Source organism: Echiichthys vipera (assembly GCF_963691815.1).
Source record: "Echiichthys vipera genome assembly, chromosome: 17".
NCBI lineage: Eukaryota > Metazoa > Chordata > Actinopteri > Perciformes > Trachinidae > Echiichthys > Echiichthys vipera.
Window position 1 is genome coordinate 9,421,514 of NC_139842.1, and position 14,680 is coordinate 9,436,193.

Genomic DNA, 14,680 nt, shown 5'->3' on the forward strand with positions numbered 1-14,680 from the left:
ACTGCAGCATTAAATAAAAAGTGTCAGTTGGATGTTTTGGGTGCTTTTTGACTTGATCTGTTTCTGACCGTAATATAAGCATCGAGGCAAGACTGAGCTTTTGGTCAGAGTCGGTCAGTGTGTTGGGAATTGAGCATCCATGTTGAAGTTTGGCTGGAAATAAGCCTTATTCTTGTCATCCTTGGCGCAGGGACGTGATATCTCATCAGAACAAAACAAGTCATGGAAGCATTCTTAGCATCTTATGATATTATATTGCACTTTCCCTTTCCATCCACAGCAAAATGAGATAGCTCAGGCAGCTGTGTGTTATTCTTTTGAGGGGTGTTTACAGCTTAAAGGTTAGAAAGTGGGCTTAAGAATGGAAGATTGCTGGTTGGAAAACCCGCCCCGACTGGGAAAATGTGATAGAGGAAACTGGTTTTAGAAATATGGGTGGATTAGACTGTAATCTAAACTTCTGTCTAATTGTCCCAAGTGAAGCCGCGCAAAGGCGACCGTGTGACTTTTCTTTACTTTCAAAACTAAAAGAAAAATCAATATACAAACAGACAAATGTTGTTTGTTTATGATTCGGTATGAAATATCCTATAAAAAGTATTATAAACATAATACCGTATAATGACTTCATTTCATAACACGCTATGATGTAGTCATGTGAAAATCTAAGGACATTGGAAGTTTTATTCATGTATTTCTCAGCTATATTATCTTCTCGTATGAAAGTGGCGCATAAGCAGTCAATAAAGGATCAGTAATCATATTTAATGATGTATGATGATTACACACTTCAACAAATCCTTACAGTGTGTTGTAAAAATACATTTATTAACTATATATTAAATTATTCACAGGCAGCTTAAAACTGTTTTATAAATGTCTACTTACTAGTTTTCTGATCCCTTCAGTTTATGGAGTGTGCTGAGTTTAACAGAGAATAATTATAATTAAACAGATTCTTCCTGAATGAATAAGAGTAATAAAAGGAAGAAATGCGATAAATACTGATATTGTATTCCACCACAGCTATGCTTTACTATATTAAGTGGTGCAAAAAAACGTGCCTTTACTCCTGTCTTTTACTGGAGTTTTTCCATTTTCTGCAACTTTATTCTTTTATATTATTCTCCACTTAATCTCTAGACGAGCCAGTTTTTATTGTATGGCCAAACCTAGTTCTACATTAGAAAGCTACAACAGTAAAATGCTGCATAAATAATGCATCAGTGTTAATAATCTAATAATGAAATGCATAATGATATATCACCCAGAGGGGCTATATTTCTGCAAAATTAGTACCTTCATTTTTGAGTCTATTTTGCTAATAATAGTTATGCACTTTTACTAAATAAAGTGTTTCGAATGAAGGACTCTCACAGTTGAGTGCTTTTTCAATGTTGTTTCGGTACTTTGACTTAAGTAAAGGATCTTCTCAATATGGGCTTGTCTCTAAAGGTGCTAAAAAGGAGCACAGTATACAGTATATGGACACATAATGGAACAGCAATATCTGGATTGTTCATTATCATCATAACATTGAAAAAACTCCTGATCAAAAATGATTTTCCCAAACAAACCATTTCATCCTTTCCGTATAGTATATAAACACTTAAAAGGTCCATACAACTACATTATAGTGTGTAATAAACCAGTAATTGTACATGCGTAATTTTTACAATTGCTCAATAAAGTGTTACCTTTTATTCTATTATTCAGACAATCAAACTAATAATATTGAAAGCCGACAGTGTAAAGTATTTCAGGTGTCTATAAACTGTGAAGTTGTTGCCAACGTGAACAACACGTGTCTCAAAATGATTCAGCAAACATCAGCCACAGGTGAACGCTTATTTGAATGACATTTATCTGATTCCTCAGAGAAAGTTAAGGCCAGTATCACTGACCACCAGTATACACTAGTGTTTACTGTCTGATCATATATCTCTTAAAGTTATTTTGCTTATGGAGACCTTCTTCTTCCAGCTGATCACATCACTCAGCAGTACGAGCTGCTCCAGCCTCGACTACCGCAGATGTACAGTATTTGATTACAGCAACAGGCTGATTGGATTACGGGAGGCACTGACTCAAATACCTGCAGCAAACACAGAGCGAACTAGAGAACTTCCTGCTGGGGATGAACGAGCAGAGAGGACACCAGCTATTCAGTGCACACAAACACCGACAGGGTCAGCCTGGATTATCACAGTGAAATGATCTGCCAAAGGATGATTAAAGAAAACTATTAAGATCTCAACCGTGCACTTTTCTCTCAGGCTGATGCTGTTTGTCTCTAACAGAGATGGTGGATTAAATTGCCTTAACTGCATATTTATTTCTTAATTGCATTATTTGATTTAACAACTTTCACTGCAAAAGACTGTAAACGCAGCAAACAACAGTTTGTAAAGGTGTCAAAACAAAACTGTTTAATTTCAGTATATCATTATTGGCGCCATACTTTCCACACTTGTTTACGTTTATTTTAGAAAATCTGACCTGACATGTAACACGTCACACCGGTCAAGCTTTGAATCCATCACATAATATATTATTTTGTTATTTCATCACATTTCTAAACATCTAGTAAACTAACGGAGTTGGAGGATCTATATACTGACAAACTGTAGATTTAAGGTAACTCTAAATTGACTAATTTGGATTTTTACAGAAGCTTTGGTTGAGAAACATACTGTAACTCACGTCCTAATACTGAGGAGTATAATTAATAATCATTTTGACATCAAGACTATCACAACAGATCTGCAGACTCTTGAAGCACCTCTTTGCTGCCCTCATGTGGTGTTTTAATCTTGTCGCGTGCAAATCTCATAGACCTTTGTCACAAAAGACATTTGGATCCGTCACAGTGGGAAAATCAGGTGTAAATAATGAAATGAATGACGCTGAAATCCATTTAGCTGTCTGGTTTCAGCTTGCTGTTATTGTACACGTTGGCTCACTTGAATATAACGGGGCCATTATTAGGATTATAATTAACGCCTCTGCTTTTAATACTGGTGATGAGTCAAAATGTTTGTCAGCCTTTAGCTACAGATTTATGCATAAAGACTAACATAGGAATATATTTCTTGTTCATTTATATTTTGTTTTTGTAAAGATGAACTGACTAGCAACAGCCAATACCACAAAATAAAGGGGGCCTTTTTATTGTTAAATACATTTTATTACATAAATGACATAATTCTGACAGTCTGGCCTTTAAACATAATGACAGTGCTAAACATTTTAGGTATTTTGTTTGGGTGTATTTCCACAACAGAACCATGCATTCAGCATTCATTCAATTCCTTTCCTGTTTCAGGTTTGTACATGGGGTTTGTGTGCTGCATTTGTATATTGGTTTGTCCAGACACAGGCAACCACACACTCAGAGTTTGTCTTCAGCCCCATTTGATCTGGTCATCCTCTTTAATCGACAGGATTTCTGTGACCAGGCCGGTGCCGATGGTTCGGTTTCCGTCTCTCAGAGTGAACCTCTGGCCTTTTTCTAGAATCATTGGCTGGCGGAGCGTGAGCATCAAGGAGGTGTCCTCCCCTGGCATCACCATTTCCTGTACAGGGACAAAAACAGCAAAGAGGAGAGTGGTGACTGTCCTTCATAATCCTGTTGTTGTACTAGAGTATTGTTTCAATGACTCAACAGAGGCTGTCATGCTGCTTTTTTTCAGATGAAAAAGGATGAGATGTTTATTACGTGCACTAGCTGAGCTGTTGTGGATGGGATTCAAATCATCTAATTACTGACAGTTCACACACACGCACACACACACAAACCTTGCCCTCGGGCAGAGTGACTCTGCAAGCCATGTCCCAGGTTAAAGAGAACATGACTGGCATGAAGTTGGAGACAAAGGGTTTGTGTCTGCCACCCTCCTCCTTACTCAGAATATACACCTGTAGCACAGGAAGCACAAACAAGTCCACGTACATCAGCGTTTCAGTTAGTTATGCATTTCATTTTCAAATAGCAACAACTACAAAAAAAGAAATCACATAACCAGTGTCCGTCGTGTCTGTAACTCAGTGAATGACCTCAGAGTCGTTACTATGGCATCTGGCCGGTCTCCTACTGTTTAAACGGTTCCTTGGCCATTAGTCATGTAATAGATGTGACTATTGGCCTGTCAACACTTAAAAATGAGCCTGTTAGATGAATTGACAGTTAGGAAATATTTCTAATAACTATAACTCTGTGCTGTCAGACCTGGGCCTTGACTTTCTGGTAAGGCTTGATGGATCCTGGTTTGCACATCACCATCCCTCTCCTTACATCCTCCCTCTTCAGTCCTCGGACCAGAGCGCCCAGGTTATCTCCTGCCTCTGCCCGATCCAGAGACTTGTGGAACATCTCAATACCTGAGCAAAACACACACAACACAGAGAAACTCATCATCTACACACATGAAAAAAAGTTTTGTTTATTCAGGTTTTTCCTTTTATTTGTCACCTGTCTGCACATTTGTCATGTTTGGGTCCGTGTGCTTTGTAAACAGCATGTGAGCTCCTCCTCTAACTTCCTGTCACTTTTTCCTCTCACTCACCTGTAACCACGGACTTGAAGTTGCGATTGTAGCCCACAAACTCACAGTCTTCTCCTTTCTTGATAATACCCCTCTCCACAGTGCCGGTCACCACCGTCCCTCTGCCTGAAGGACACAGACAATAATATGCACAATTGAGTAACTTTTTCTCATCACTACCATCTGACTCGTTTTTGAGATGCTACATTTCACAGCTAGAAGTGCAAATCAGTCACAATACTTCACCACTAAAAACATTAAACGACATAAGAGTTATGAGGTCATTACAAGAAACTAATACCGCAAATATTCCTCCTTTAAGTCTAACAGTTCAGTGCTGGATTTCTTGCAGTCTTTTCATACCTGGGATTGAACAAGCCCCTTCAATGGGCAGAAGAAAAGGTTTTTCCAGCTCTCTTTTGGGCAGGGGAACATAAGAATCCACGATCTCGAGCAAATTGAGCACTGCTTTCTGACCAAGTTCGGGCTCTCTGTTCTGAGATGGAGCAAAGCAAAAAACATTCAGTCAGATCACGTCTAGATGCCTTACATTAGCGACTCAAAATGTACTGCAATCAGTACACAATCATTAGTTTTTACTGTAGCTAACTGATAAAACCACACAGCAGCGGGAAGAGCCGTACACTATGAGTGGATGAGATCAGCAGATTAGCACACTATTGTTTTAAATTGCAAGAAAAGTGACTGCTGGTGTTCCTCTGACCTCCAGAGCGCAGAGGGCTGAGCCGACCACAACAGGTGTGTTGTCGCCATCGTAGCCGAACTCTGTGAGCAGCTCGCGGATCTCGATCTCCACCAGCTCCACCATTTCCTTGTCCTCCACGACGTCGGCCTTGTTGATGAAAACCACCACATACTCAACGCCTATCTGCCTCGCCAGCAAGAGGTGCTCTCGTGTCTGAGGCATCTGGCCGTCGGTGGCTGCCACCACCAGGATGCAGCCATCCATCTGAGCTGTGCCTGTAATCATGTTCTGAAAGAGGAAAGAGTTGGGGGAATTCATTATTATAGAGTTATTTATACTGTTATTAATTAACCTTTAAGGATTCTCATGAGCTAAGATAACGACAAAGCTGCAACATGTTCAGCACTAAAGCATGTTGGTTGCAGGTGCTGAGTAGCAGAAAAGCAGATTACCTTGACGTAGTCAGCATGACCAGGACAGTCTGTGTGAGCGTAATGTCTGTTTGCAGTGGTGTATTCTACGTGAGAGGCGTTGATGGTGATTCCTCTGGCCTTCTCCTCGGGGGCATTGTCAATGTCCTCATACTTTTTATAGTTAGCACCACCAGCATCAGCTAGCACTGAGAACCCAAAAACACACCAAAGTCACAACTCTGATTTCTTGTTTCACAAAACTAGAAGAAAACGATGCATAAACTTTTCATCTATGGTCAGTGGAGCAAGTTCAGAACCAAGATCAAATGAAATATATCAGTGTATTGGATTTACGGTCATCCGGGCCACTGTAAGAGAAAGCTAAAGGCTAGGACATCAGTGATTCAACCTTTTGTGATGGCTGCAGTCAGGGTCGTCTTTCCGTGATCAACATGTCCAATTGTTCCAATGTTCACATGTGGCTTGTCTCTGCTGTATGTCTTTTTAGCCTCTGCAGCAAAGGTCCGCCGACTCAGAGGCACAGGACACTAGAAGATAAACCCAAGAATTATACAGTTGCAGAGTAGATGCTAAACCGTCTGTGAACTGCAGTTTGTGTGCATGCTCACCAATTTGAAGGAGCTGTTCAGGAGTCTTGGCGAAGACAGCTGAAGGGCTGAGAAGAGGGACCAAAACGTGAGAACGAACAGCAGAACTTAGAAATTGGCTGAACATTTGACAGGATAATCCAGTGTAGTTCATCCTGTAACTCCACCACTGTGTTCCAGTAAAATCTATCTCACATTTAAGACTGTACAAGCACTGATACTTTGTAAAGGTATTACATGGGAAAAGTAAACACCCTGGAACATTTTAAGCTCCACTGTGGTCGTAGTTGCTCCAGCTACTGCGGTGAATCATATTGTATTTTACAGGACACAGTGTAGACGTGTCCTGCCCCTGTGCATTAAATGTTTGAAGCCATGCAATGTAAACTAACTCTTTTTATGTTTGACATTAGTCTTGTTGTGACATCTTACTGAGTGAAGTGTGAAGATCCTTACAAAAAAAGGTACTGCATGACAAAACTATTACTTTTTTGCAATCTCACTGCAAAATGTATCCATCCATGTATTTCCAAGCTGTTCATACATCTCTGATTACATCAGTAAGTACTTTCTCATACCCTGTTGTGTTGCGTGTCTCTCGCATATTTGTCGACTGTCCAGTCAAATGCGACATAATACAAATGTCAAATAAGCAACAGAGTAAAGCACCACTATCATTTGATTTACAAAAAAAAAACATTCAAATATTGAAATGTATTTATTCTGTTTTGCATTTACAAAGATCAAACGAATGGGGCTGCGCGTGAGGGTTTTTGGTTCCGATTTACAGGTTACATCGTTAACTAAAAGTAGCTCTGCAGCAGCTGACATAAGCTTACAAACGCTTTGAACCAGAAGACTGGACTGAGTCATTCTCCTCCAGAGAAACTTCTGTTAGTTGTTTAACCAACAGGCCTTGATTCCCATATAACTGTCTACAATATAAGCTAGTGTCGATCGTCATTCATCAGTCAGTCATTATCCTCGCCTGGTTGTATCGTTAGCTAACACTCATTGGTAACGTGACCTTGCGTCGCTGTCGAAGACACAACAGCATCTCTTTTTCCTGACAGAATACGTTTCCACAACCTTAAAAACAAATTCTCTTAAGTGCAGAAAAACATATGGTTTTGTGAATCAACAAACTGTTAGAAAAACATGTGGAGTTAGCTGCTACTAGAGAATTAACCGATTTTACCAGAGAAACACGCTCGCAGTCCCACAAGCGCCGCCATGTTGGATGGTTAGAAGAGGCCAGCTAATCAAAGACGATCCAAAAGTCAAGATAGTACCTCACCAGCTCAAAAAATGTCGCCCTGAGTAGCGTTTTACCGGTTAAAACGGTTTCTTAGGTAGATACTACCACTAATGATAATCATACACTTCAAGTAAGTACCTGTTAAAGTCATATAATAACAGAAAGTGTAAAACTGCACGTTTTAGGATACAGTTTAAGAAGATCGTTTTTTAAGTTATTGTAAAAACTGTATTTCTCTAATTCGTTTATTTAGCTGTTACATTTGTGGAGACATGTTTTATTTTTTTCCATATTCGTCACTTGGACTTTCCTCAATTCAATACATTTTGTCGACTTATCGATTAGTCATGTAATCAACAGATGTGTAAAACCGAGTTTCTCCACACATAATCCTGCAAAATCACCACTTTAAAGCCCCTGAACACCCACACAGGTGTGTTTTTAGGGTGTTCAGGGGCTTTAAATGTTGTGTTTACCATAAATGTGCATGTGCTCATATGTTCACTGCAAAAAAGCATGAATAAAGATAAAAAGGATTAGACTGTAATTTAAATTTCTGTCTAACTGTCCCAAGTGAAGCTGCGCAAAGGAGGCTGTGTGAAGTTTCTTTACTTTCAAAAACAGAAAACAAGTCCATGTAGAAGCAGATAAATGTTGTCTGTGTATGATTTCAAGATTAAAATGAATCATTGACATAATAAACCGTATCTGACTAAGACTAAAACGACCAATTTGTAAATTAATCGCCTTGGAGGGGGCAGCCCTACTTTTAACAAATAAGTGTTAGTATCTTAATATAAATCCAGTATTTTAGGCAATCCATCAGTCAGTAAATCATATATATTTCAACATTATATATTTTATAATTATATGTTGTAATGCCGGCATTTCACGTTTGCCACTGTTCCTCTGTTTGAGGGACTTCTCACGAGCTCGGCTCTCTTACTGAAACTCTCTGAACGTCGAGCGTACAAACGTCACTGATTTACCTTAAATACGCTAATACGGTGGAATCTATGGTTGTGTCTTTCCAATGCCAAGGTTGCATTGCTGTTACTGTATTATCATTTCAAATGACTGCATTAGCGTAGACAATGTGAATATGCACGACTGAAATGACTTTCAGGCGAAGAAAGAGTTCGGCAAAAACAATCTTTGCTTGCCACTTTGGTTCAAGGTTTACGGTACAGCATGGCAGCCCCCTTGCGCCCCATGATGACGGGATCAGCCAACGTTAGCCAGAATGTTCTAGCGCCTTCATGCGTCTCTGTTTAAAGGCGAGTCAACTTGAAAAGTGTCCATTTATCCAACGCCGTCTAACAGGACTCTTGTAAAGGTAAGTTAAAATTGCATATGAGGGTACCGAGTTTCTCTTATCGATTTTATTAAGCTAGCTAATGAGCGGTAACTGGATCAACCTAGCATCTTTATAATCAAGTTAAAAGTTATACACTGACTGTTGTGTTTGGGATTCATATGATCTGGCTCTATCTATTATCTACTATCCAGGTGTCCTTGTCATACTGATGTTTACTGTTTTCCTCCTCAGCATCATGGCAGAAGACAGACAGACCAGGAGATATCCACCCAACCTTCAGGGGGTCCTGCAGCTGGCGGTGGATGCTGGATCAGCCGCGGAGGGACCTGCCCCTGTTGAGCCCATGTCAGAGGAGGTAAAGGCTTATTAATTATACATTTCAAACCTGAGAAGGCTTTGGGCAGAAACCCTTACACACACACACACACACACACACACACACACACACACACACACACACACACACACACACACACACACACACACACACACACACACACACAGACACACACCTGGTTGGGGCTAGACTTCCTAGTTCACCTCATATAGCCCACATAGGACCTAAGAACAGGTGTATGTGTTCATAAATCTTATTATGGTGCCTTATGTAAATTCAATCCAATTTTATTTACAGTGTCAAATCATAACAAAAGTTATCTCAGGACACTTTACAGAGTAGGTATAGACCACAATCTATGACTTATTTATGATTTGCATAGACCCAACAATTCCCCCATTGAGTACAGTGGCAACGAAAACCTTCCCTTTAACGGGAATGTCAAACAGACCCAGGTCTGTGGAGGACGGACATCTGTCTGCACCGGTTGGGGAGGAAGAAAAGAAGAGAGAAAGAGAAAAGAAAGCTAGATGGACAGAGAGACAGACACAAAGACAGACAGAGACACTCTTCCAGAGATGCAAGCAACCAAAAAGTAACAGTAACTAATCTGAAAATGACTTATGTGTTAAGGCAGTTAATATAGCAGAATGGTAACAAACAAGCACAGCTAAGGTGATAGAATATGACCATGATAATAATTATGGTGGTAAATATGATCATAGTTTTGACCCAAGCACAGCTGAAAGGATTTGATTAACAAGTATGTCGATGGAAGTACAAATAATAAGCAGCTATTTTGGTTTCATTTTCCTAAATGTTAAATATTTGTTTCGTAAGTTTCTAAAACATCATCTTTTTTTTGTTGAGTTTTGGACAGATGGTTGAACAAAACCAGCAATTTGAATATGGCACCTTGGGATGTGGGCAATTTTAAAAGTTTAGTTTACTGACATTTATCTGATACTAAAAATAATCTTTTACTTTTAGCCCTTAACTCAAGCGCTCTTGAAGGGCTCCAAACTATTTGCATTGGTCATATGTGTTTAGCCTTTGTAAACGTCTCTATCAGAACCAAACCTAAATGACTCCCAGCACCCCATGGGTTCTTCTGAAACTAAATCCCTGTATCAAATCAGTTTTGGGCTTAGGACAGGTCTATTTGGGTCATTTTAAAAGGCCAGTCCATACATAGTTTTATTCGGACCCACAAAACATTAAGAGGTAACTGAGAAAACATTCTTGTACTCTTTCTTTGTCACAGAGGCAAATATGGCTGAGAGATGCTCTTGCAGATGTCTGCAAAGGGCAGATGGATGAAGTGGAGCAGATGAAGCAGTGCTTGACAGTCTTGCGTCAAGAGGGAATGAGCGAAAGGGAGAGAGAAGGAGAGGATGAGAGGGATGAAGAGGCTGAAGATGAGCGGGAATCAATCTTTGAGATGCTGTCAGAGTTGTGTGAGAATCTGGACAATGCTAGAGGTTTGTATTAAATTGTAGTTGATCTATTCCAAGCAGTCTATAGATCAGGGGCAGGTTTCAAAGAGATATCCTAGACTGGTCTTCAGAGTTACAGTTTTACAGTACATTTGCTGCTAGATTAGATATTTTAAACTATTTTAATCGTAAAAAGTTAGCTACCCTGCCCCCAGGCTAACTGTAGACGAAGCCATGGTATTCGGATGAGTTTAGACGTCTATCTAAAGTTACGTTTTAGCCAAAGTTAAAGTCTATCTTTGTGAAACCAGCCACAGATGCTAGCATGGACCTGGAAACACTAGCTGCATAGAGGGGATGGATAAAGAAAACAATTTGTCTGCTCTTTTCCTGACTGTGTCCCTGGTTCCTGTGCCTCACAGACTTAATGACTCTTGGTGGACTGGAATTGTGCGTCTCCCAGTATCTGTGTCATTCCCAAAGTGGACTGAGGTGGCGTGCTGCCCAGCTCATCGCTTCCTGTGCCCAGAATATGCCGCAGGTGCAGGTCCACTTGTTTAGCATAGGGGCGCTGCCAAAACTGCTGCAGCTGACAGACTCAGACCCCAACCCCACCGTCAAAGTAAAAGCCCTTTACGCTGTGTCGTGTGAGTATCTCAGACAGAGCTGCTCGATTGTAATGCTGTCTGCATTCATCGTCATCGTTGAGGTTTTAGGATACAGTACACCTCGGAACAAAACTGTAACTGCATCCTGTTATGACTTAGGTCTGGTTCGAGAGCTGGAGGCAGGACTCCAGGCGTTCTTGTCCCATGATGGCTTCTCAGTGCTGATGCGAGGCATGCAGTCGGACAACGAGAAGCTCAGGACCAAGTCTGCTTTCCTTCTACTCAACCTGCTGTCGTCGCATCCTGAACAGAAAGGTACAAACGAGAGAGGCCTCGAAACATGACAGCGGCATTAGCTGGGACAAGTTGTAGTATGTAACTATGAAGTATATATTTTTTTAAGATTATTTTTTTGTCAGTTTTCAAGCCTTTTATTAGATAGGACAGACAGGAAACGGGGTGAAAGAGAGAGGGATGGGGGGACATGCAGGTCAGAGTCAACCTGTCGCCGCTGCCTCCGGGACCTTCAGCCTCTTTACATGGGGCGACTGCTCCAACAACCGTGCCACCGGCCGCCCCTAAGTATGTTATGTTATTGATTTAAACTACTCAAGGCCAATAAAGAGCTGACAATGACATCAGTGCGTACCATAGATCGAGTACATTGAAAACACTGGTATATACATTTAAGTGCATACTTCGAATGTATATGTCGAAAAGAAAAATAGTCAAGTATTTTTTATTTTTCGTATCTCTATTCTTTCTAGTTGTGTAATGTTTTTATTCGCTGTATGACTTTTTATGTTTTCTTTTTTAACATGTTTGAAATAAAATTTGAAATCCATTAAAACAATAACATTTATAACACAGCCATAGAACGACCTAGCTATTTGGCACTCATTTAGTGTGATGAACATCGTTTTATCTTCGTGCATTAGTAAACGAGTTCTGACCCGGCATTCTAACATAATCACTGGTAGATGAATCAGTCTCCTTGGCGATATTACTTCATGCACTGCTTTTGCAGGACACAAGCACTGCACTGATAAATTACAGCACCCTGTCCCGTCCTTTGTGTCGGCTAGTCCAGATTGTCTCCACTTTGTTTTTACATTCATATGTCTTAGGCACGGTGCAAAATGAGTAGTTTGATTGTTAAATTAGGGAAACCTGGAACCAGCCTTCCCTATGCACACTTTCTGCTCTCATCACCGACACTACGCAGACGCTTTACAGCCACTTACAGCAGGCAGAGACATTGCTTACACTAGTTGTGTACTGCACCTCTCATTGGACAAACTAAGCCTAATTATAATGAGTTTGGATCATTTCATCTATTTAGAATTACACATGCTCTTGTTTGGTCTCAGATTATTCAGTACAGTTGGAGTGAGTGATGTTCATCCTCTGAGTCAACCTCCGCCCTGTTAAGCATGTTAGTACTGACTGTACACGGTTGCTTCTTTCTTTTTGGGTCTGGTCCCTCATATCCGTTTTCGCTCCTTCCTGCAGACACAGTCGTCTCCATGGGTATGGTACAGCAGCTGGTATCTGTTCTCCGCACACCACACTCCCCGTTCCATGAACATGTGCTTGGCGCCCTTTGCTGGTAGGAAACACTCTCTACCTCTCTGTCTCCCTAACACTCACAGTTGACATGAATTCATTGGTTCTCATTAGGAATTATACCCTTTTTGTGTGTCTGATGTCTATCTAGTCTGGTGGAAGACTGTCCACAGGGTCTCAAAGACTGCAGGAATCCTGCTCTGCGTCTGGAGGAGTTCCTCAGGCAGCGATGCAGAGAGCTCAAAGGAAAAGAAGAGAGTCAGGTAATTCTTATGTCTTTGGTTCTAATGGTTAAAAAAAAGGGGAAACCGGATTCTGACCGTATTTATTTTCTTTCTAAAGCAAGCAACGGAGATGGTGATTGGACAGCTGTCTTTTCTCATGTACAGAACTACTACTGCATTTGGTTAAAAGCAAAAACATTTTGCAATGGCAACATGTACATGACTGAATTTTAGTTTTAGGCCAATGAAAATATCAGATTGTCTCTGATAGTAGTCTCTAGCACTAGGCTTAAAACATACTTTTCTGGCATTTTAACACTTTTCTTCTGTAATCTTAAAATGCTCCTAATAAGTGTATGGCACACTAAAATGTAAAAGACATCTACCAGGTGTTAAAACTCAAATATATTTAATTATCAAGTCTGACCAATCATTTTATTCGGTCTGGATTAAATGAGTTGCTGAGCTTCCTGCCTGTCATCTGTCGATCCGTTTCACTTGCGCTGCTCATGCTGCGTTCCAGTGCGTTGTCAACGTGACCTGTCATAGTGGAACCTCCTACTATCAAATTCAGGGTCAATCTCCCCCGAATTCGCTAGTAGGAGGCTCCACTTTGACAGGCATTCCAGTGCACTTTCACTAGTTGGAGGTCTGAAACTTCGGACTTCCCATGGCACTGGAATGCAGCATTTCACTCTCACTGCACGTGAGGGGGAGGTGGGAGCGTCAGAGATCAGGCAGGTGGAAGAGGGTGGGACTTTGGAGGGAAGCGCTGTGAGACATGCAAGAAAGGTAAGAATGGCCTTAATCCTTTATCCAGGAAACAGCTTTTAATGTCACAATTTTCTTTCCAACAGGAAGAGCTGGACCACTGTGAGCGTTTGAGGGCCATTTGTTTCTGCGGACTGCAGTCAGATGACAACGGGATGGATCGCTGAAATTTTATTTACGTCACCTGTTTTGGTGCCAGTGTGCAAAGATGTAACATTCATGATCTGGTTTGTGGATGTTAAGTAATGTTTTCGTCTGTTACGACAGATACTGTCCATATTTTGCATGGATTTTACTGTGTAAATAACTAATGTATAAAATACTTTTCAAGCCCGCTGTTTTAAGTCCAGTGTTTTCAGTTCTTTATATTTTAAATTTAATACCTGACCAAATACCAATCTCCATCGTAGGTCAGATGTAAAGTATTTGAATTTTTATCTTTACATCTCAAACTTATATGTGCAACTCGTTTTTAAGTGTTACAATTTAGGCTTGTCTGAAGTAATTCATTTCTTTTTAGTCAACTGTCTCTTAAAACATGACTCACAATTACGTCAGCGACATCATTGTTTAATTTTTTACACCATATTTATGCATTTATTATGACCAAAACAAATTGGAGTATTTATATACATATAATGGCCAGTTCACAAGTGGAAATCATTGCGACCACATGCACAACCCACACATAACCATTTACTTAAAATATTTTGGCACAAATCACATAGTACAGATATTACTCTAAACGTATATTTGTGGAGGTTTTTTTTTCAATTTTGCTTGTTAGACTGGTATTTTAAAATGTCATGACTTGATTATTCAAATGCAAACTGGAAACACATGAAATATCTTTACCCTTTTAACTTCTTAATCTTTTGAATTCAGCAAGTA

At 40.2% G+C, this 14,680-nt stretch overlaps 2 protein-coding genes across 2 annotated transcripts; one reads left to right on the top strand and one right to left on the bottom strand.

Annotated features, from left to right (window-relative positions):
* Nucleotides 1-3,174: 3,174 nt before the first annotated feature.
* tufm (Tu translation elongation factor, mitochondrial) lies at nt 3,175-7,529 on the bottom strand. Its single transcript, XM_083932049.1, has 10 exons — nt 7,470-7,529; nt 6,293-6,339; nt 6,073-6,211; nt 5,703-5,869; nt 5,269-5,538; nt 4,908-5,040; nt 4,566-4,670; nt 4,229-4,380; nt 3,799-3,918; nt 3,175-3,575 (listed from the first exon to the last, which is right to left on the bottom strand). The coding sequence occupies exons 1-10, from the start codon at nt 7,504-7,506 to the stop codon at nt 3,405-3,407; spliced, it is 1,341 nt and encodes a 446-aa protein (XP_083788175.1). The 5' UTR covers nt 7,507-7,529; the 3' UTR covers nt 3,175-3,404.
* Nucleotides 7,530-8,749: 1,220 nt separating this feature from the next.
* On the top strand, nt 8,750-14,031 carry hspbp1 (HSPA (heat shock 70kDa) binding protein, cytoplasmic cochaperone 1). The gene is made up of 8 exons (XM_083931156.1): nt 8,750-8,865; nt 9,079-9,202; nt 10,449-10,665; nt 11,043-11,267; nt 11,388-11,543; nt 12,741-12,837; nt 12,946-13,057; nt 13,876-14,031. The coding sequence occupies exons 2-8, from the start codon at nt 9,083-9,085 to the stop codon at nt 13,954-13,956; spliced, it is 1,008 nt and encodes a 335-aa protein (XP_083787282.1). The 5' UTR covers nt 8,750-8,865; nt 9,079-9,082; the 3' UTR covers nt 13,957-14,031.
* The last annotated feature ends 649 nt before the right edge of the window (nt 14,032-14,680 follow it).

Excerpts from the sequence above, each read along its gene's own strand:
- tufm (XM_083932049.1), bottom strand. The coding sequence starts at position 7,506 with ATGGCGGCGCTTGTGGGACTGCGAGCGTGTTTCTCTG. Across the intron at positions 6,340-7,469 it reads ACTGCGAGCGTGTTTCTCTG|CCCTTCAGCTGTCTTCGCCA; the intron begins GTAAAATCGGTT and ends CCCTCTTCTCAG. Across the intron at positions 5,870-6,072 it reads GACTGCAGCCATCACAAAAG|TGCTAGCTGATGCTGGTGGT; the intron begins GTTGAATCACTG and ends TTGGGTTCTCAG.
- hspbp1 (XM_083931156.1), top strand. The coding sequence starts at position 9,083 with ATGGCAGAAGACAGACAGACCAGGAGATATCCACCCAACCTTCAGGGG. Across the intron at positions 10,666-11,042 it reads GAATCTGGACAATGCTAGAG|ACTTAATGACTCTTGGTGGA; the intron begins GTTTGTATTAAA and ends TGTGCCTCACAG. Across the intron at positions 12,838-12,945 it reads GTGCTTGGCGCCCTTTGCTG|TCTGGTGGAAGACTGTCCAC; the intron begins GTAGGAAACACT and ends ATGTCTATCTAG.